The 23,553-nt window shown below is 40.7% G+C and overlaps 1 protein-coding gene and 1 long non-coding RNA gene across 14 annotated transcripts in view; one reads left to right on the top strand and one right to left on the bottom strand.

The window, feature by feature from the left end:
- LOC142360452 (uncharacterized) overlaps window positions 1–23,553 on the top strand; it is a 55,465-nt gene that overhangs the window by 17,877 nt on the left and 14,035 nt on the right. For 5 of the 8 annotated variants that reach the window (XR_012763053.1, XR_012763052.1, XR_012763054.1 and 2 more), the window contains 2 exons: window positions 13,732–13,959; window positions 16,807–16,926. This is a non-coding gene — a long non-coding RNA (uncharacterized LOC142360452). The other 3 variants (XR_012763057.1, XR_012763056.1, XR_012763058.1) reach the window with 3 other exon arrangements.
- BIRC6 (baculoviral IAP repeat containing 6) overlaps window positions 310–23,553 on the bottom strand; it is a 194,638-nt gene continuing 171,394 nt past the window's right edge. For all 6 annotated transcript variants that reach the window (XM_075412723.1, XM_075412718.1, XM_075412724.1 and 3 more), the window contains exons 67-74: window positions 16,498–16,643; window positions 15,529–15,639; window positions 14,121–14,338; window positions 13,277–13,438; window positions 11,644–11,721; window positions 7,502–7,690; window positions 2,671–2,805; window positions 310–1,696 (exon numbers count right to left, since the gene is read on the bottom strand). In XM_075412723.1, the coding sequence (XP_075268838.1) occupies window positions 1,517–1,696; window positions 2,671–2,805; window positions 7,502–7,690; window positions 11,644–11,721; window positions 13,277–13,438; window positions 14,121–14,338; window positions 15,529–15,639; window positions 16,498–16,643 (1,219 nt within the window). In that variant the 3' untranslated portion in view covers window positions 310–1,516. The remainder of the gene's footprint in view (window positions 1,697–2,670; window positions 2,806–7,501; window positions 7,691–11,643; window positions 11,722–13,276; window positions 13,439–14,120; window positions 14,339–15,528; window positions 15,640–16,497; window positions 16,644–23,553) is intronic.

The following is a 23,553-nucleotide window of genomic DNA, read 5'->3' as shown; positions in this document are numbered from 1 at the left end:
GAGTATCACAGTCGTTTTGTACAATAACAGGAGGTGAGTAAATACCCGCCTAGAGAAATGCAGTGCTGTTTGAACACGGATGAAGTTCTAACACTTTCATGGCGGCATGAACTCTTGGTTTCACGTACTTAGTTTTGCTTTTTGATTACGGATCCCCTGAAGTAACGCAGATGTGCCTCAGCTGGCGCTCTGAGAGGTACGTACAACCAGGACAGGCCTTGGATTAACACAACGTATCAATATAACCGAAAAACTGTACTTTGGTCAGAACTATCAAAGTCTGTTAACCATCAGCATAAGAACACGACCTCAGTTGGTGCCATTTTTAATGATTAGAAATAATACATTGTAAAACAAAAAGTGAAAAAATTCCAGCGTGATACTTATAAACAAAGGACAAATAGAAAACAAAAAAGCTTCGGTTTTGCCTGATTTATAGTATTTATAACACAACAGCTCATTAGTCTGAGGTAATACCAGTAATAACTTTTTAGTCCTTCAAGGACTGCTCAGAAATTAAGAACAGTGATAGTAACGCAGATTATGTTAAAAGTGAGACTTGACTATTAAATCAAACAAACCCCTTACCCTTTTTAGTTAGGGATCTGTGGTTGCAAGTATACAATTGGAAATAGGTCTATACAGTAGGAACTACGGAACGTTGAGTTCTGCATGGCACAGCCTTAGCCCCTGTCAGTACTCAGAGTACCGCTGGTTACATAAAAATCAGACATTTCAGCAGAGAAAATACTTTGTTCGAGAATAGCCCTTAAAAAATTTAGAATACTGTTAGTTTGCATAAAATAGCCAAACAAAAGATGAATTCAGAAGTCCAAATTTTGGCATGAGGTAAAACCATGTGCATTTATTTCATCTGCATTTTAGAATTAGTAAGCATAAAATTAAATATGTTGACTGCAATGAATTCAGTCATACAAGTGCAAGTCTTCAGCTAGAATGTATTTTATGGCAGTTTATTTAAAAAATGTACCAGTAAATCATAAAAGAGGGATCATGTCCATTTAACGTTTATTGAAGTATACAGGAGGTTTTCTTTAGAATCAAATATGAGCATGAATATATGGCCAAACGTAAAATCTATCAAATTCAGTGAAAATTTTCCGACTTTAAATAGTAGCTGTAAGAATGACCAATATATATTCTTTGTTACAACCGCCCTCACTCTACAAGTAAAAAAAAATAATAAACATTCAGTAAACATTCTTTCCTAAGGTAGTTTCCCTTATATATCAGTTATTTATCCATTTCTTGTATACATAACTTTTTAAACATACCAATCAGTGGTTCTCACAATTGAAAAATAAAAGCACAAAAAAGTTTACACTCTTGTACAGGTAAATAAAAGATCATCTTGAATTAAACTGTATATCCTTAAGGGCATAGTATAGTTTCAGTTTCATTACCTATTATATAATTAGCTTCTTACATACAAATATTGACATATTTGGCTTGTGCTTCAAAGCCTTTGTGTCTAGAAAGTCCATGGCAATGCAACTCACAACTTGAAATCAGCAGGGATATCTTTACTGCTGCTGGGTTTAACCTGTTCGTGCAACACAGTCTCTTCCGCGCTTGTTGTGGCACTGCATTTGTCTGTGGCGTCGTCGGTGTCTGGGTCCAGTCCTTCAGGACAGGGAAGTTTTAGAAGCTCTTCCCGCAACTGAGCTGTGTGACGCTGAATATACAAAGAGCCGTCAGCATGGAAGAGACCACAGTTCAAACGTTACTTTTCAGAGTGTTGGAGAACGTAAGGCCAAAAAAGAACTAAGTAGAAAAGGTTTAAATGTACTATTTCAGTGACTGGATAAACTTTGCCCCGTATTTAAGGACTGGTACTTTCCTTGTAGTGACAGAGTAATTGGCAGGCGCTGCCAGGGACAAATGAAAGGCAGTAAAGGAAACGGCAGCCAGCAGGCGCATCAACAGCAATGCTACGCTGTTTGGCTCGCAGCGGAGTCAGATCCGCGTTCTGCGATCCCAGCAGCAGCTGGCTTGCACCAGGTGGGTCTGACAGTCAAAACGCAAGATTCTAAAGAGTTCATGGTTACAGAGACAGGTTTACAGAGATCTGTGTCCTGATCGCAGTAACTAACAGTAACCGCATTCTGCCGACCAGTCACGCTGACAGAATGCAAGTCTAGCAACAGAAAAAAGCAGTCTTTAGAATTTATTTTTCTCCTCGGGAAGAAAAAAAAAATTATAGGACTTGGCTAGGAAGAAAGAAACCACTGTAACGGGCGTAACTGTTGATAAAAGTTTAACATGGGGTAAAACTAATCATAATGGACCACAGTTTCGTAACTCTGCTTGTCTATTCAAAAAGCTCGTTTTCCAGCAAGGGATTGGTTACAGCACAACTTTATCACTTTTATCATACACGCCCACCCACCCTTAGAGAGAACAAAATAAACTCTCTAAGTTTTACAGGCACTAAAGGAAAACCTAATTTGTAGAAGAAAAAAAAACTGAAGGAAGTGGAGTGCACATACACTTTATCTCTTGACAGCTGGGAAACTCAGGTTTGTTTACATGTTTTAAAGTTGCTGGGGTTTTCTGTTATTGTTATTATAAAACTCTGCTGCTGAGCAATTTCATTGCCATTTTTCATCTCTGGATTAAAGAACATAAGATTATCAAAGCAAGTCTCACCTTCAGAGCTGCTGCGTGATGGGACATAGTCCTGCCTACCCGTTTGTCACTGCTGTACTGCTGTATGTCTGCTATCCACTCCTCACACTGAGCCATGATCTCCACTCTTTTCAAGTAAAAATGTTTGTGGATGACCTGCAAGAAAACATTCCGAATGAAAGAACAGAGCGTTCATTTTTTTCTAAGAACCATATACATTAACAATACAAAATTGGCAAGACCCCCGTGAGTCTAACTGGGTATAAGGAAAAAATAAAAATCAGTATAAGGATAATTCAGCACTGAACCAGCTTGCAGGTAAATTGTGGAATTTTTGTCCTTTAAACTTTCCAAGACCCAGCTGGAAGAAGCCCTGAGGAACCTGGTCTGAATTCAGCTGATCCTGCTTTGAGGGGGAGGTTGGCCTGGACGTCTCTTCCAGTCTGTCCAGATCGACCATTTCTGCACAGGCTGCCATTTCAGCCTTCGCGTGTGTTAGCTGGGTGGAGGGTGAACGAGTGCCAGAAACACAGTCTCACACCAGGGGAAAGAAAAAGAATGTTAGACGCATTCTTCAGTTCAAAGATGACGTTGCTATGTGGGCACTACACACGGGCGTTTCTGCTGCGTACGGGCAAGGCTACACAGATGCAGTACTAAGGCTTTTATTGTTGGTTTCGCAGTCCTATTCTATTAAAGCAGCGCAGGCAGGCGGTGCATGCACCATGTCTTCCCCCGTCACCAACCACTGCCCGAAGAGGAACAGATCAACAGAAACACTGTCAACAGTGTGAGCGCACTCATGCCGAGAGCAGCAGGACCGTGCCAGCTGCAGGGCAAGAGGCACAGCCACAGTTGTGTGCCCGGGCAGAGGCAGCACCTCTGGGGACAGCTGGAATTCCCTGGCCAGAATAGCTGAGCTGTCCCCAGTTTGGGTGGGAAGCAGTATTTGACTGTGTAGTAATTTTGGTATTTCTGTAGAGATTTGAGTTGAAAAAACCCAACCAATCAACCCTCAAAGTTGTGAAACTCTACTTGGCGTTGGCTTTGTCTTAAACAGATTTCTAAAAGTCTGCCTGGTGAAAGAAACAATAAAATCAAAGAAACTTTACTGAGCACAGAGAGTTCTTGGCAATACTGCAACATAATTGACAACAATCATCTTTGCCTCTAGAGGTTAGAAAATACAGCTATCTGTCTGAAGAAAAACTGCAGATTGAAAGCATAATTGACTTCAATTCTGGACGCATTCCCTATATCGACACTGGAGCTTGGAAGAACTCCCAAAGACCAGCAGTTTAGATCTCCCGGGCCTACTTGTCATTTAAGACACTAAGCTCAGATGTGTGAAGACAAAAGATTTCAGGGGCCAAAGGATGTACGTTCTTTCTTACACCTAAGTTTTCAGGATGCCTTTGCATTCATGTTACTGCATGAGGACCATCGTTACGGTTCCTAACACAACCCTACAGAAAACCCACAGGTCTTCACAAGCCAGGCTCTCAGAGAAGTGCTCAGAGCATCTCTGCTAGGGATGCATTTTCACTTGGATGGGGCTGCAGACAGAATCCAGCATTCTTCCAAACTTCAGCTATTGCATCAGAGAAAAATGTAATGCTTTCCAGTGCATAATTTCCATTTTTTGATATGTAAAGAAAGATACAGGCCACTTTACATAATGACAGGGAGTATTTATGCAGAGAAGCTGAAAGGGAGTTCTCACGTTGCACAAGTTGATAAGGCACTGAAACTTAAACTAGTATGATTGTGTTTTTAACACAAAATCAAGCTATCAGCCTCAAACTGCTCCTCACTGAAGCAGGCTATTGTAGCTTCAAGTTTCTCAGAATCTGGAGGATTTCATGAAACCGTCCTACAGCCCTCAACACAGGGAAAACCACGAAACTGTACCTTGGGAAACGAGGGAAACTGCCGTTACCTACACCAGAACAAAACAGTTTGTTCTCTTCCACACAGCAAACCTCTTCTCTGTTCACAGGTATTCACAGGTAACAGCAGTTTCAAATTCTCAGGATACCTCTGCAAACTGCTACCTACCTCGTAATGCTGCTTTTACTTTGGGGGAGGGGGGGGCTCAGCACAGCGCAGTCCTAGCTACACCCCACCTTCAGACAGCCAGCAGTTGTGTTGTTTTCAACATCTGCCTTTTGGTAACGCTGTGCTGTGGGCAAGTCCTCTGTTCTCAGGGAACGCCTGGTTCCCCCATTTGGCCACACCTCACTACCTTCCCGTCCTGAAGGGGGGCAGCTCACAAGCTGCCTTTTTCATACAAGTAGTAAAAAGGCTACGCTGCAGAGTAAGCGCAATACTGCTGAGGTTCTTTTGAAAACTGCAACAACAGCATTTACCAAACACTGGTAGAAACATTTACCAAATACTGCAATATTGTATAGCCTTCATTTCTACGTGAAAAGAAAGATGGAGCACTATCATCAGGGAGCCCACTGCCTGCTGGAATCTTCAATTAATTTAAACTTACTGTAATCTGAGAACTTTTTTTGCAAAACTGAAATTGTTACATTTAGCTAGGAAAAAAGGACATATTAGCAGAGGCTATTTGATTATGTCTCATGATATTATCGTTACCATGGTCTTCAACTTATTGAGTAAAATATTTAAGAGGTAATTAAGAACAACCACGGTGTTTTTCTTCATTAATTCAAGACACCAGAGTACACTGCACGTCCTGTTCCACCTGCATGTGGATAAAATATTTAACTCTTGTCATGCAGGTGAAGTGTCTATGGTTTCTTATTCCACAAGACACCCATGTCCATTTTTTAATGGAAGAAGGTTTTTGCATTCCAAAGGATGTTTTTAAGGATGGCAAGGACTTTCTGTGATGGTGTGACTAGATCAGTGGACAAGGGAAGAGCTACAGATGTGGTCTATCAGGACTTCTGTAAAGCCTTCGACAGAGTCCCCAACAACAGCCTTCTCTCTGAATTGGAGATACGGATTTGATGGGTGGACTGTTTGGTGGCTGAGGAATTGGTTGGAAGGTCGCAGCCAGAGGGTAGTGGTCAATGGCTTGATGTCCAAATGGATGCCCGTGATGCGTGGTGTCCCTCAGGGTCCGGTGCTGTTTAACATTTTCATCAATGACTTAGTGAGATCAAGTGCACCCTCAGCAAGTTTGCAGATGACACCAAGCTGAGTGGTGCAGTTGACACACCAGAAGGACGGGATGCCATCCAGAGGGACCTGGACAAGCTGGAGAAGTGGGCCTGTGTGAACCTCATGAGGTTCAACAAGGCCAAGTGCAAGGTCCTGCATCTGTGTCAGGGCAACCCCCGCTATCAGTACAGGCTGGGGGATGAAGGGATTGAGAGCAGCCCTGCCGACAAGGACTTGGGGGTACTGGTGGATGAAAAACTGGACATGAGCCACCAATGTGCGTTCACAGCCCAGAAGGCCAACCTTATTCTGGGCTGCATCAATGGAATTGTGGCCAGCAGGTTGAGGGAGGTGATTCTGCCCCTCTGCTCTGCTCTGGTGAGACCCCACCTGGAGTCCTGCATTCAGCTCTGCAGCCCTTAGCAGAAGGAGGACACGGATCTGTTGGAGCAGGTCCAGAGGAGGGACACAAAAATGATCAGAGGGCTGGAACACCTCTCTTATGAGGACAGACTGAGACAGTTGGGGCTGTTCAGCCTGGAGAAGAGAATCACAGAATCACAGAATAGTAGGGGTTGGAAGGGACCTCTGTGGGTCATCTAGTCCAAACCACCTGCCGAAGCAGGGTCACCTACAGTAGGCTGCACAGGATCTTGTCCAGGCGGGTCTTTCAGTACCTGAAGGGGCCTACAAGAAAGATGGGGAAAATATTTTCAGCAGGGCTTGCTGCGACAGGACAAGGGAGGCCCCATCCGTGGAAACATTCAAGGCCAGGTTGGACAGGACTCTGAGCAACCTGGTCTAGTGGGAAGATACTACTGCTCCCTGCAGGGGGGTTGGACTAGATGACCTCTAAAGGTCCCTTCCAGCCCAAAGCATTCTATGATTCTATGGGAGACCACCCTCTCACTCAGATGCCACATTTAGCAATGTGCATAATCCTAAAATAATTATGCTTTTTCAGCATTTTAGTATGCAGACAATTGAAAGCATAGGTGATGCTACAAGATGGTTCCATGCCCCGATTTAGAAGTGGCAACAGTTTTAGTATTTCAGGGTAAGATGTGTTTTTCTTTAAGTTCTTGCTGGTAGTACCATGAGACAACTCCAGTTTGACCAACCATTTTGCATTAATATTCATACAGATTCTCTTACTTTGTCTATCTTCAACTGTTTTTTCCTCGAATCCTTTGCCATATATGTTCAAGTCTCTGAGATCTAATTGACCTGCTTTGAGAAACGAGTTGGACTAGAGACTCTGAGAAGTCTCTAACAAGTAAATTATTCTATGAAGCAGTGGGTGAGTTAGTCAATCTTCAAGAATGTAGACAAATTTGATTTATTTCAAAGAAGTTTTTTAAGATAGTGTGAATGGGGGTTAGTATTACTTTTATCAGCATCAAGACAGTTGTTTTCTAAGGCGTAGGTTTGTAGTTTAGCACAGATGCTTTGTGGATCCTTCCATAAACAACATTCAGGCTGGTATTTCTTTTAAAGCATTTTTCCAATGTGCATTCCCCTTTCCCAGAAAAGAATCTGTGAAATCAGGTGCATCCTTATTCACTTTGGTCTCTAGAATCAGTTGTCTCAGAGGATAAAGAATAGGCTAAAAAAGAGATCTTGTGTGTGATGTTTCCAAATATCTGCATTACTCTTAACACTCAAACAAGATGAATAAATAAACAAGATATTTATTGCATTTCACAAAACCTACCTCCTTAAAGCATGGCGATGGATTTCTGATCTGTTCAAGCATTGCCCACTTGACTGTTGCCTGTCGTATATTTCCATCGTATTCTCTGGAGCTCTGGGTGCCGCTCGGAGTACCTCTGGATCGTTCGTAACCCGGCTCATTAAAATACGGTTCTGCTACCAGTATGAGGGATTGGACAGACACTAACACCTGTTGAGAGAAGAAGCTGAATGTTAAAATTGTGCCACCACTGGTTTTTACAAATATACACAGTTTTGCTTCTATTATATGCAAAACCTCTTCTGCGGCGAGGTACGGTCACTTGTCATACAGGTCCTTGCAAGTAGGGAAGCCCACGCTTTCAAACCGAAACCGTTACTACCCATAAAAACCCCTAAGGCCTCTGGCTGTGAAAATTACAAATATAAGTAGAACAACATGTTTAAAGGGGGGAGATGTCTGACTGCACCTTTTTGTGAAAGAAACTGTATTTGTTTGTCAAGATCTCAGTCAACAATTCTTGAACTTCTCCTGTGGCTGAGCTTACGAATTCTTCTAATTCTGAACTAGATGGAACAGGAACGAGGGAGGTGAAATGCAAACCGCTGAAGTCAAAGCTTTGTATACACAGTCTCCCATTTTTTCTTTCAAATGCATTCAATTGATTTAGGTCTGGTTTTAGCCTTTTAATTTCAGATTTTCCACATAACACTGTGTCGTAAGCCATTAAAACAAACCCTCAGTATTTCTCCTGAGTTAGGGAAATAACTGTTCAGTGATAACGACAATTTCCCTCCTTTCAATTTTATTGTCAAGTACATGTGGGAATAGATGCTTACATACTGACAAGGAATTTAAGTATATACCCAAATATTCCTAATATAAAACAAAGAATTAAATAGATATATAGGGCACTTGGGAATCCAAATGTGTATGTATTGCATATTCGTGATGGCTTGCTAATTCTTCCAGTATCAGAATGTTCGTCCCTGTCAACCTGTTGTTGCACTTAATCAAAATTGTTACATGCAAAAATGTTGTTATGTAGATAAAAAGATACAATTGACTTTTTATTTTAAAATTTTTAAATGAAAGAGAGGTTTTTCTTATGTACTTAGGACCAAGTCCACCAAGAATTTTAGGGATTACAATTCTGTGACACAAACCGAGTTCCAGAACTGTAAAGAATTCAGAAAAGGTGATCTGAACATTTACATTTCCTCAAATATTGTAAAACTGATGACATGTTACATGCTGGAGAACGGCATTTCCAGCACCTGGGATACTTCGGTGCAATCCACCGCAGCAGATTACAAATGTCAGGGCAGCTGTTTCTGGAACCGACTCTCCTCCCAGCCTAGATACAATTTAAAGCTTGGAGCCATCCCCTAATGTAGCAGCCCAGTTTGTAAATTTGGGTCTGGAAGATCACAGTCCTTCTTCTTGTAGGAACATGGGGCTTACATCAGACAGACACCATGTCAGTGACAGTTCAAGACTTCGGTTCTTCCACAGGGCAGGGCACCAACAACAAGGCAGCTGTGCTCTCTGCTGAAGCGCGGCGTTCGCTTGGAGCTTCTCTTGTAGCAATGGCAGCACAAGAGTTCCAGCCTGCCACACTCTCTGCAACGCGTGCTTGCTCCACAGACACAACGCCAAACCAGTAACTCGTATCGAAGCAACAGCCCAAGAATCGGCTGAACAACCCAGGTTAATCTCGGTCCCCACCACCTCACAGAAACACATCCTCACCCCTTTTGGTGCCATCACGCTTTCAGTTGGTAGCTGTGTAGGTGCTGTGCTTTACCCATAGCACAGCAGGGCAATCTATGGCAGCCAAGGCTCCATCCTGACGGGCAGGACACGCGGCTGTACAGCGGGAATGTGAACGGGCATCCCCGGCTGGGCTGAGCAGGAAAATTAAAGCAGTTTTTCTGCTTCCCGTGCAGGTGCTGCAGCTCGCTACTGCTACATGGTACTGTGGCACACCATCACGCAGTCTCCCACGCCTGCCATGCATTCAGTTAGAAGCAGCCATGGCTATTTCATGCTACACTTAAAAATTACAATATGGATAAATGCATTTAAATACACAGAATGTGTCGCAAATCAGGTCCCAGCCAGAAAATGGCCACTTCTGACACTAAAAGGCAGAATATTAATGCAGATGTGCTAAGATAAGGTGGAGTATTTCAGGTCCAACGCTTCAGGTACCTAAGGTGTTTTGGTGATCTGTGGCCTTTACATGTGTCTGGAAGTAGTTGGGTTTTGGTTTTTTTTTCTTTATTTTTATATTTTAGACATATATATATATATGTTTTTAAATAGCTATGGTTGAGGGATTTGATACTATGCAGTACTGTTACTTTCTTGGCCTTAATAACCAGTTGTTACTTTGAATTATAACTGCAATGAATAAGAAACTCTAAACTGATCTTCCAGTTTCATTTGGGTTATAAAAGTTAATTTCTGAAGTATTTTGGGTGGTCTGACAATAGTTTAATCTTTGAGCCAGAAAAAACATGTAGTGCTTAGTTCTTTCCAAGCAATTTATTTAGTCCTACAGCTGGTTTCCATTTAAGAGCTACAAATTGTTTTTCTCCCAGTATGGGAAGAGTGAATTTTTCTAACAGCTCTCTTCCTACTTTCAAAATGAAACCCTAAAAAAACTTTAAAATTTGAAACTTAAATGCTGCATGAGATTTCTAACAATCAAATCTAACACGTTAGTCTAAGAAAAAGGACGTTAGTGACAATACAACACTTGCACCTTTCTACACCGACTTTATAGTTGTAGTCCAAAATTTCAGTTCATGTCTTGGGTAGAAGTTGTATCTTGGGAAAGCAACACTATGTAAGGAACCACAACTTGCATCTCCAAATCGTAATGGCCCCTTGAAGGGAGAGGGAACATTAACATCTCCAAGGATGGGAATTCCACAGTCTTTCTTGGACACTTGTCCTAGTGTTTGATCACCCTCATAGTGAAAAAGTTTTTCCTAATATTTAATCAAGATTTCCCATGTCCCACCTTGTGTCAACTGGTACTTGTCCTAGTGCTCTGCATCTTTAAGAGGTGTCTGGCTCCATCTTCTCTGTACCTTCCCCATTCAGATACTGAAGCCAGCAGTAAGAGCTCTTTGCCATTGGCCCAGCCACTTTATCACCCACTTACAATCCACACCCTCATTGATCTGGCTACAAGAATACTAAGGGAGACTGCATCAGAGATCTTGCTGAAGTCCAAGTAAGCTACATGCACTGCTCTCCCTTTGTGCAGAGCCAGTCATCCCACTGTAGAAGGCAAGCAGGTTAGGCAGGCGCCATTCACCCCCAGTAAATGCACACTGGCTGTTCTCAATCACTCTCTTGTCTTTCACGTACTTGAAAATAGCTTCCAGGAGCCAACAGGCACCATAGTCTTCCCAAGGACTTGGGTGCTGCTGACCAGCAAATGTACCTTGTGCTATTTAATAATTACTCCAAGGAAGTTATAAATTCAGAAAGCACCATAGCAAATAAGCCATTGCAAGCTTTACTTTTATTTAATGTACGTGCTTATTAGTCCGTGCATTTCTGTGACATAAAGCTGAAAATTATAAGGACTGTATGTCCTAATAAATTCTGGTCTAATTTAACACTACTCGTTATTGAACACAGTATACCTACACTTTAACTCCCTTCAGCTTTATTCCTCTGTTCAGCTTACATGTAGACTTTGGAGGAGTACCTTTACAGGTCTCATGTCTCACAGTATGGAGTCTGCTTTGTCTTCACCATAAATAGCTTGCAATACATTACACGAGTTCCAGGAGGTGACGCCTTCTGAGATCTTCCAGTCTTTTACATTTTTTTTAAAAAAATAAAATATTTGAAATCATCCAGGCAAAGTCCAGGCAGTGCAGGTATGAGCTGCACACATGAACAGCCACTCTTCAAGACAAGACCAATAGAAATACTGGTTGGAAAGAGCACTTTGAAGAACTTGCCTACTCCACAGTGTTTCTTTTCTAGTGTTTCAAGTATGTTTTCTGGACTTTCATCTTATTTATGCTCATTTAAGAAAATTCTGGTTCAAAACTACAGAATAAGAATCCTTAGGACTGACAGACCACTTCCTACTCCTAAATGATATCTACTGAAGAGAAAGAAGAAATGCTTACCTGCAAAAAACTTGACGTTTGGGGATTCCATTTCTCTTCTGGCCTCCCATGCCATGTGTTAAGTATGCTTAAACACACCTGAAAAGGTGACATTATTAATACCACAGAAAAATAATACGATAAAATTGTGCTGCTTGGGCAGAACAGAATAACATTACACTTAAATATTTTTTGACAAACTTTTGTGTAGCTGCATTCTGAAAGAACAAATTTGTTTCCTGTGAAACTAATTCAAAACTAAAGCAGATAAAACCAATGTGGATAAGCAAGAACAGCACGTTAACATGTAAGCAAGGCAAGGGAGATTACTTTTCTTCAAGGAAAACCTATGGACTCTAGTGGCTCCAACACTAAATGGATTAATACTATCCAATTCTTTACTTTCCTCTTTAAATACTGTTCTAACACTTACTGTTGTGTTTTTCAAAGACAATCATTCTGCTTAAGCACATGAAAGGTGGTTTCTTTCACACAGACTATCAAGGCATTGAAAATATTCTTTAGCTTTTATGACTGATCTGGACTTTAGGGGAGTCCATGGAGTTCTTGAACTGGATCACAAAATGGAACAAAGACAGGGAATATAAAGAGACAATATAAACAGAAGAAATTTAGAGGCAAGTATTTGCCAAGACTTAATGCTAGGCAAATTAAAAAGGAGATGAGGCCTCCAGTATGAATTACATTCTCTGTCCATATTAAGAGAAAACCCTGTGTCTAGTACTGGAAAGGAGTATTATAGCTTGTGAAAACAAGGAGCATGTGGAACCCAGGAATGACAGTGAAAAAAGGGAAGAACATTGGGCTGTGGATTACAAAATGTTTACACAAAAAATAGTGGAAGGAGTGCTGCAGTGCTACAGCCAAAGCTATTTTGTGGGTCCGTGCTTCGGTGGAGACATACACATAGCCATCTCTGTAGCTTTGTAGAGAATTTCATGTGTGCTGATTTTTAATATAAATAGAAGTTGCATCTCCCTGATGTGCACTTGACTTTTTGTTAGCTTTCTGGAGCCTTCAGAATGAGCCATAACATACCCAGGAGATGGGGGGAGGGAAAGAGGAAAGCTTGTTTGTTTTAACAGTCAGTATTATTTCCAATAGCTTTACTATTTTTTGAGAAAACTGACATGTCCATATTTCAGTTGCATTTTCTTTTATAAAGGATACTGAGGTTAAGGAAAGTCTTTCTCTTCCCTCAAGAAAAAGCACTTTCACATGGAAAAAGAGAGACAAGGCATTTGGCAAACACATTCAGTCGCGGCTGATATGAAGCATGCTTTGTCCATGGAAAGGATCCTGGGTATCTCAGCTAGCCAAAATGGATTTCTGCCTGGTTAATTTAGCAAAGAAAGTGGAAAACAACATTTTTCTAGGTCAAAATTACTTCCTCTTTCTGCTCCAATCCATCTCATAATGGCTTAAAAAAAAAATCTCCAAGACTATTCAGAAAGGAGATCATTCCCATTTGAAACTGTTAAATCACTCTTCATTTCAGTCTGAAGTCCAGTTTTAACCAAACAGCTTCCTCCAGTAGGTTAGGAGCGGCTGATCATTTGATTGCAAAGGTAAAAACAGTTTCCTTCGTTTCACTGCCTCGTTGCAACTATACGCAAGGACAAAGCGGACTTACCTTGCCATCATTGTAGAGGTTTGGATTAAATCTCACGCTGTGGCCTCCAGTTGTTTCCAGATTCACAAGTGGAGGGGAATTAGGATAGTCTTGTGGAAAATACACATCAAATTCAAAGCAGCCATTTGCGTAAGGGGTGTCTGCAGGACCAGTAATGAGAACCTACCATTGCAAAAAAAAGGCAACAGTTTTCAAAAAACCCCTTGTATTTGTCACACGGTTGAGATTTTTGTAAGTTATGCAAAGCATTTTATTTCCACATGCTACTTAATAGAAAGTACTGTTAGACATCGTATTCATATGCAGGCTGCCAGTCTGCTGATTTTGATACTCTGGGTGAGTGAAACCCTCTGCTAACGTTCATTTCTCCAGATACAAACGGAAAGCAAACCAGAAGGAGCTAAAACTCTACGCCCTACTGCATGCTATTAATAGAAATTTTCTTCAAACTGCAGGTCCAGAGATAGTCAGTGTACATCTCCATACCTACTGCTTTCAATCAACTTACAACGGTTGTGTGCAAAGATAACACCGTGACTGTAATGGAGCAACAAAACTAAACTTTTCCCTTCAGAGTAGCTGAAGAAGAGTGACCCTCGTCCAGTGAGGTCTCGCTGGCTGACAGAGCACTCCTGGGGTAGATGGACCCTCCCCGCCCCCTGCCAAGTTACCGAGAAATCAGGGTCAGTCTTGTAAAATACTCCTAGTTACGTTAAAGTTTGGACAGCAATTAAAATACACATGAACAAAGTACTTCTGGCTTTTCTTAAAGATTTCAGGCACCTTTTTAAACGTTTATATGCCAAGCTGAAAGAGGGAAATAAAAACAACTTTGCTTCTTTACCTTCATAATGTCAAGCCGCTCCTCATCACAACGTACAAAAACGCTGGATGAAGATGAGAGAGGCAGCGATGTTGAAAGAGTCACAGCTTCTTGAGCAAGGCGTCGGGCTCTGGCAGCACTGTTGGCGTCACTTGCATTTTTTACCTGAGACATGTAGTGGTAATTTACTTTAAAAACCAATTTTCCATCATCATCTTCAGAAACCATTTCAAAAGTATCTAGAAGAGAAGAAAATTTTAATACGTCAGGAAAACAGTGAAGTTAATAATGGATTAGTCTTGGATAAAGATTCTGAGTATTAAAATCAGGGGAGTTTAATTTGCATTACACTACTGCAAAAAATATGTATTCTGTCATTTAACAGTGATCACGGAAAACAAAGCATTAACAGTCCTGGATCAAATTAATTCCTGCAGCAAATTTACAAGCTTTCATAGGCAACTTGTCAGATGTACACCATTTCGGACTTGGAAAGCTACCAGCGACTCCAGACCAGGAATATAATGATACTTATGAATACATAATAATGCTAACAAAGGAATCAGTGTGAAGCAGAGTGCCAGCAGTATTTACTTGTGTGGTGGTTGGAATGTTGTTAAAGAATCATAAAAAATTACAGTGAAGCTAGTTTTCTTTAAGCACTTACTACGCAAAATCTGCGGCACAGCTGCCAGGGTGAGAAGCTGCCATTGCAAACTCCCCTACCTCCTGTTCTTGGCACGCACTCCACAACCAATTGTTAGGAAAATCCCTTACAAATACAACAGCAAAGAAATGTGATTGCAAATGCTGTCACTGCAACTCAAAAAATACTCATAGAACCTGTTTTTGCAACAATTTTATGGCTCCTTTTGAATGAGATACTATTTGTTCTTTATGAATTTATTTTGAACGTGTTCTCTTTCTGGCCAAAATAAGCACCGATTCCCACCACATTTTCCAAATGCAACATATTGCACTCCATGAAAGGACACAACGAAGTTTCACTTTAAAAAATGCATTTTGATCTGAGTTGTATTGCATTTAAAAAATAAAAGCTACATTAATAGACATATATCCACAGTCATATATGCGCTTTAAAAAAATCCACTTTTCAATTTAATTTGAGAATGGGAAGACTCACAAATCATTACTGGAATGAAAACATGAACACCATCATTGAATTCATCTGGTCCCTTGAATTGATATAGTGTATGCTTAAAACACTCCTTATTAGTTCAAAGAGTGCATTAGTTGGTGACCTGAAAATACAGGCTTACATAATTTTCTGCATGTGAAAAGCATCAGTAGTCACATACGTAAAAAAAGTTGGTAACTTTCCAAAATAATTAGTGATTCAGTGCAACAGATTACGTATTTCTTAGATATCCGCTTTCTAAGACACAAATATTCACACTTCTCAACCTACCAAATTGGAGTTTTTTCATGACAGCCACATACTTTTCTTCAAGAGACCGCAAAACAGACAAAGGCTTGGGCTTCACAGCAGCCTTTTTGGAGTATTCAGCCATCTTCTTTTCTGTTATATAAAACGTGATGATTATTTGTAGTTAACCACGTAATTTTGACACAAATACAGTAAGCATTTGGGGATTATTTAACTTCAAATGAAATTTTATGGTCACATTGTTTGCAGAGAAGTCTGAAAACTGGGGATCGTTCATGACATACAAATCTGTTTTTCTCAGTACTATGTATTTCATTATCTGAACAGCTTGAAGTAAATAAAGATTGTTATCTCAGCTCAGAAATAATTGATTACTGCTGCTGCTATGAATAATCTTTTATTGGGTCTTCTATTTTTTTTTTAATTTAAAATAGGAAGTATGATATAGGCTCGGGTGGATGGACATTCACACGTAGATGCTTGACGCACTCTTCAAAATCAGGAGCTGATCATACACGCCTTTTTAAAATCCACTCCCCTGATTAAGCTCCTTAATCTTTAGTTTTCTTTAGTAGACAATTAGTAGACAATCAGATGGCCCTTTGAATGCCCACAGGATCAACCCATGATTTAGATTTTTGTCCTGTGTTCATCGAGTTAAGCGTCAATCTAATTAATAAGATTTAGTTTTAACAGCAAAGGCTTTACTCTTAAAGGTCACGTATGTTGTCTTCTGCCAAGACAACAAAAAAGGCGCTACACAATTGTGCGGAAAGTTATGAGATGTACTCTTACTTACTGAATTACTGTTTCCTGATCTAAACATTTAAGACTACCACAAGGTTCCAACCACCTTTGAAAATGTAGTCAGTGACTGGGGGCAGGAGGGAAGTCTTCTTTCTTGATTTTAAGCTAACTTGTAAGTTACCTGACAATGCATATACTACAAATGAACACTACACAGTATTTATAGAGGTATTTCTATTTTACCTTGGTTTGCTTGGCGCAAACTGGTAGTAGCAGCATACACTATCTCTGCAGTCTTCTGGATGTCCGGTACCAAAAGCGTCAGTCCCTCTGGTTCTTGATCAGAAGTATCTGGTTTTACTCCTGCTTTGGCTTTGTCTTTTTTAGACCTGTTTGGGGTTGGGGTTTTTTTGACAAAGAAATATAATATAGCATGAGGGAATATTTTTCAAACAATTAGACAGTACTCAGCATATTCGTAAACAGGGAAAATACCAAAGATGAAAGATGAAAACAAGACTCCTGAAACGGAATATCTCTGTGTATCTCCAGGTTAATCACGGTGTGCAGCAACCAAGCGTGACAAGACTGAACAGCCAGTCTTGATCTGACAAAACAGAAGTGCATCTGATATGAAGAGCAGAGATATGAACACCAGGCCTGGGAATACTGGTATACTGGTTTCTACTTCAACCATTTACTACTTTTGATTGTTACGCTGCACGTTGACCTTATGTTTGCACATTTTCAAAAATATTGGAAAAGCTTACAAAAATCAGTATAAGAAACCTCATGACATCAATGTGTACTTCATCCACCCATATAGATCCGGGTGCAAAATCAAGTCCTAAATTGGTAATATAGTACTCTTTCCTATTCCACAATACATTAATGATTCTTTAAGATAACTCACAGTAAAACACTAGGAAACCTCTAGTCAAGATTCGCAATACGTCTATCAACGACAGCCTTAGCGTCACAAGGGAATGGGTCAAAAATGAAGTTTGTCTCTCTGAAGTTTTCTTCTGGGCTATAAAAGTTAAGACTTTTTATTTCAATAAACAGTTTAATGTAACATAATTTTCTTACAGATACAGAAAGAGTCCATATTATATTGAATGTTTAAAATCAATGCACTGCAAATTAAAACATCAATTAAAAGCCTCCAATTTTTATAATGAAATAATTTGAAAATACAGTACATAGTAAGACCATTGTTTGATAGAAGTTAGTTGCCTAGTAATTTAAGACATATTTAAACATTTTGATTGTGATAACCCGGTCTTTACTAGCATATATATTCAACTGTTTAAACGAAGACATAGTATGCGATAACATTGTAACCTAAATGTGCATATTTAAAAGCTTCTATGTTTTAAGAGCTAGCATAAATTTACATTGTTAACCTGCAAAATTTACAAGATTTTAGTGCTAACAGCCCCCCAATTATTTTACTGCAATCTCTGTAAATTTTTTTGTTTTAGTAGCACTTCTTCATTTTAAGATGCAAACAAGTTCAAGAAGCACTGGTTTCCTCTTTCCCACTACCATACCCAGAAGCACAATAGAAGGCCATTTACACAAAAAAAATTTACCAATTTAATGCTTTGATGTTCCAAACATATTTTAGTAACTATCAAACACAAAATCCTTTCTGTATTTTAATCCAGACTGAAATCATGCATGAAGAATGAGTCTCCAAACTATTCAGCAGAGGTGATGACAGTAACACTGGAAGTCTTCATACGGTACCTAATCAAATGAGAGTATCCCTAGAGTGCATTAATATCAAAATCCATTACTGCAGCATGGTACATTTTCCCTGTTCCAGATTTAACCCAAAAGGATGTTAGCCTGTGGTTGGACTTCAAGCACTACTGAGCTTTCGGGCGCTCCAAGTTAGGAGGAAAGCACCAGAGCCAAACAGCGGCGTTCGGCGTCTGAGGAACACTTTCGGACAAAGCAGCAGCAGCTGCCTCTCCCATTCACATTTTCCAAAATCCTTATCACTGCCTTTTGCCTTGTGGAAACCTAAGCCAATATTTTTAAAATAATCTAAAGATGTGTATTTTAGCCCACTGAACCTTGGTGATAACTGTTTTTATATCACAGACATGCTAGCAGCCACCAGTCCCAAGAAAGGTGTCCAGATTTAGAACTGCTTGCCCTTGAGGTAGAAGCCTTAAGCTATTTGCTACAAAACGCTTGGAGAAATTCTGACTAAAATGAAACATTGATGGGCTTATCCAAGAAAGGGATCCGTGAAAAGCAATGAAAATGTGATTGGTGAAGACACTGAAAGTGAAATTAATTCTTACAAATTTATTTTCAAGACAGTTATCTTGTAGGGCTTTTACCTTCCACATGGTTTTACAATTTAGACTACCAACCTTTTCCTCCTACTTCATCTTGGAGTGAAACAAAAATTAAAGTTTTTGCCTCATTAGACAAAAGGCTTAACTGCTTGCTTAAAACCTCCTACGGATATGTTGAGGTTCTGACAGTCAACTACTTAAGCAGACAAGGAATACGTATCTAGCTGAAGCAGGAGGAAAACGAGACATCTACTGAAATGCAAATTCTCAGTACCAATAATAGAATTTCCTCTTGTTCTCCTCTTCTGTCCACTGTTACCCTGAGAAAAACAGACCCACCCCCCCGGAATATTCCTTTTAACTGCAGGATTGGCAGAACAGCCCTGCCCTGTCACCTGCAGGCACCTGGAGCTCGTGGGGTGGTCTGCACCACCAGGCTGCCTAACCCCCAGCCAGACCAGAACTCGGACTGTGTAAAAGCAGCTGAGGAAGCAAAGTGCAGGAATGACTGATTCCACCTTGGATGCCAAGAAGAAAACAGGTCTCATATCTGACCTTGACTCCGCCTAATCGGTGATTTCAGTCAGTTTCTTAGGGCTTATAAGCTAGTTGGCGTCCCAGCAGGCCCAAACCAGCCATGCTGCCTCTTCAGCATCTGGTTTCCTCACCCAAGTCATGCTTGTATGTTCTCATGGCTATGGGAAAAATTATTTTTCCTCCCTCTTTTAGGGAAAAGCCAACTGATGCTGCCATAACTTGTAAGACTCCTACTAATGATGACCTCCGTTTTCTCTTCCCTCATTTCGCCTTCCTACCCTTGTTTGATTCAAACCTTTTGCTGTCTAAATAAGAATACCAACTTAGGGCGACAGTTCATGAGATGTCGCTACATGACCTTCTTCACGTATATTGTGTAATACACAATTATTTGGAGATATTTAACAATACTTTACAGCTTGTCCGTTTATTTACAATCAACATATGCTAAATCAAGCAATTTCCTAGACTCTAGATAAGGAAATCTGTCAAAGGTCCCTCAGTGGTATATATTTTTCACACTGATCATAATTTGTAAAGTTCACACAGTTTTGTTGTCTCTAGCCGTCTGAGACAGCACTGAGTTTCACTGCAGACATGAGCTATTACACTTGACTTTATATTTCTTTTATAGCAGCCCTTTCTAAAATCACGTCCTTATACCTTAATGATTCTACGATCATGACTATTAAATAAGTGCAATTTAAAGAAAATTAGACTGGGTACTCTGTAAGATTAAAACCTCATGTGAAACAGCTCTGGGAGTGCAGATGGAGGTGTGCAGCTGGTCCATATACCCATCTCCCTGATGTAACGACACACCCTGGTCTGCAAAATCTGAAAGTCTATCTAGTTTCCTGAACTATACGGTTACAAAAGGATAGAGGCACACATGTAATTCAAAGCCCTGTGAAAGAGTTGCATGGGTTTTACATGTAACGGATGCACAGATGGATCTTACAACACTGGCAGAATTAAAGGTCAGGGACTCTCGTGGCCTCTGTAAGCCTGCTGAGAGCGACCAGCCTGCTGTAGGGATCCCAAGTTGTACATACTTTAACGGGCTTTGTCAGGTTGGCCTTGGAGGTGGGAAGCAGGACTGACTTCCAGGGCAGTGCAAATCTTACTCTAAGGACAAAATTACAGCAATACCAAAGATGATTTTTCAGTCCCAAATCCATTTTTTAGTGAAGTCTGAAACGCACAGTATTACTTTAAGTGCACATGAAAGAGCAACCCGGTGACTGCTCTACCATTTCTGAGCATGTGTAACATGGGCAAACTGAATTATTAGTTGAGAAAACATCATCCTCCCTCCTTGCTGTCATCTCCACTCCTATTCTGCTGCTGCATTCCCGCCTGGATTCAGAGCCGCAGCGAGCTCTCTCCAAGCTGCGTGTGACGCACCAGTGCTTCAGAGGGACAAGCAGAGTCCCAGCTCGGGAGAGGGAGGTGCTGGGAACTACAAGGCTCCCCCAGAAACACATGAATGAGGAGATGAAATACCAAAATTAAAACGATAAAGCCAGTAGGAACCTTCAGCCCTTTCCCTGCACTCTAGCAGCCTGCATATAAATTTACGTGTGCAGATAAACCAAGTGTTCTCCAACTCCTGAGCGCTATGTTTTTCAATGGTATTCCAATGAAACATGAGACTGAATAATACTCATAAATAAAAAACTACAGTCAAATATATAACCATATGAATATTTTGCTGTACATTTTCTCTATTATTAGAAAACATTTAAATGTCTGCATTATACTGTACATTTCTTTCTGCCATGATTCTGCTTGTGAAGCAAATTTAATGCAGGCCAAACTTTTATCTAAATGCTACAATTTTCAGAGTGGAGGAGGAGCCAAATAATTAATTTAGACTTAGAAACTTCCCCATACAGTTTTTCAACCATTGAAGAAAAAGCAGACAAAATCATGTCAACTCATATTTGGAGGGATGATTGTCACTAATATACTTTCTAGAAGAGACAGCAGTGTACATGCTAATAATTTAAGCCATTAATTTAGCTTGTGCTAGAGGATGACAGCCTTCTCTTCACACTGTGCTAAATGAATAATGAATGATACGCTCCCAGGGCAACTTTAATTTTTAAAGCCAATACTAATACTTACTCACCCATGCCTGATACTTAGAGGTAAATGTGATGATATGGAATGATACCTTTATCAAAGTATTCACAAAATAAAGCCAACGAACCATTCAGCCCCTGCGTACTACGGGGACGGCGCTTATATCAGAATTCTGCTCAGTTTCATATTGATGCTCGCTGTCTTGGAATAAAACTGCCATAGGTTAGCAACCGTTGTATCGCTCAGCCCTCATGGGTCCCCACCTTCTCTAGGTTTCCACAGGTACCAAGCAGAAGCTCATTTCTTCCAGTAATTCCCAGTTTCTTAAATCAATCTCCTGAAATCAGGCAAAACAAGCAGGGGAGTGTGCCTTTGCGAATAAACGCTGGTGAAAACGAGGAATCTCCTCCGAGATGCTCCGCGTGCTCCTCCGCGGGGCTTCCAGCCCTGCCCCTACAGCCACGGCACTGTGGGGCTGCTCCGGGCAGCCACCACCCGCTCCCGACAGGAGCTTGAGGGTGCAGCAAGAGAGACTCGTGGTTGTTTAGTCTTTTAAAGAAAAAGAAATCAGAACAAATTAGGCCTCAACTCTTGGGACCCAATTATAAAGAAAAATTTTTCTTTGCAAATCGCTCCGTTTCACACAGAAGTTCTGCAAAGTAACAGTGAAGACAATGAAAAGCCACAGCGGGGAAAAGGCCTACGCAGTCGTATTCTAGCATGCCCACGCAACAGGAGAACACCCAGGTCATGCCAGCAACGTGACAGGCAGGGCCCATAGGTTGAGAGGACCTTGGAGCTGGCAGGATTAACCCTTAGTAGCAGTGTGACAAGCAACAGAAGTGCGAAGATGACAGAATTCAGATCTCCCTCAAGCAGTTATCACAGGGGTGGCCGGGGCGATGTGGAAAGGGAAAGCGCAGTTAGGAATTTTAGACACAGGCTGGCTCTAGTCCATATTGCACAAATAAGCCATCAGCTTATTTTGCTGAATGTAACAATTTGCCATGAAGCTCACCTAGCAGGCGGGGGTTGCGAGGAGCCGGCTTTGCTCCGCAGCAGAGGGTTCAGCCACCACAGCACACAAATGTCTCGGACTTAGCCCCTGTGGCAGCCCACTACACAAGCCCGACCACTCCCATTAGTGATGGCTTTTGACTCCGTAGTGGTCCAACAAACAGTTGTGAGAAATCATCTCGCACCTAAACGTCTTCTCCATTACCCAGAATTTTCCCAATTTTCCAACAGACCATTACGGCCTTTGAAAGTAAATGACATCAAATGCTAACTGGAATCCAAACCCAAAAATGTTCCCCTTCAAATTCTGGGTCCAAGTGGACACCCTTGCTCCAACATGGAGATGACACCTGGTAGACATGGAAGCAGAGCTACTGTTAAATAAAGCCAAGTTTTGTCTTTGAAAGCAGATCCCATAATTATGTTGTTGTTCTTGCATTTAACCTAAAAGGGGCAGCAGATTGTCCCAGCTAAGAAATACATGCCAACGCTTGCTTATATTGCTGGCAAACCTTCAACTAAAACACTGAGAATTAAACCTTCCACCCCAATGACTCCAGGCTGTTGGTGTTTTCATCCTTGTCTGTATACTGGTTTAAAGACAAACAGTATTATGCTTAAACCAACAGTGAAAGACAAGATTGGTTTTTGTGCTGATACATCAAAGTAATACAATAAATTGTACAGATAGTGTAACTAAACCAACCACGGAATTTTTATCAAGTTCATCAATTTTTAAAATAATACTGATTGTTCTTCTAGAATTGTTCTTAGTTCTCAGATCCTAAGCCGACACTGAAGAACTACTCACACCGTATTTTACTTTACCAAATTAAAAAGAGCTTATGACTAGGAGTCATGTGCCATTCTCACAAAGAAGCTTTTTAGGCTTCAGTCTGGGTAAGTGACATGAGTAGATACAGGTTTCCATGTCCATTAAATCTGAGGCTAACAGATGACCAGACTAGCAAAAAAAAAAAAAAAGTAGTTGTGGAGAATTTTATACATACACCTATGCTGGAAGTGGATTACACAGAAGCCAAATACATTTTCATTTCCATTTTAAGATGACTACATATACTATGATCTACGTAATATTGCCAGCAAGCACAAACTGATATTTTTAGACGGGTATCCAACATAAAAAACTGTTATTTGTCCTTCTTAATTCTGTTTCTTTTGCATTAAGTGAGCAAAAAAATCCCACCACAGGAACGCTACCTGATATACAAGACTAACAATCTCAGACAAGAAAGATTAGAGAAATTCACGGGTAAAGTCCAGTCCATCAGGAGTTACTAGAAGGAGTTCCCAATAATGGGATTCCTGCTCAGAAAATCTC

Source organism: Opisthocomus hoazin, chromosome 2 (assembly GCF_030867145.1).
Source record: "Opisthocomus hoazin isolate bOpiHoa1 chromosome 2, bOpiHoa1.hap1, whole genome shotgun sequence".
Lineage (NCBI taxonomy): Eukaryota > Metazoa > Chordata > Aves > Opisthocomiformes > Opisthocomidae > Opisthocomus > Opisthocomus hoazin.
This window is presented reverse-complemented; position numbering and strand designations above follow the sequence as displayed.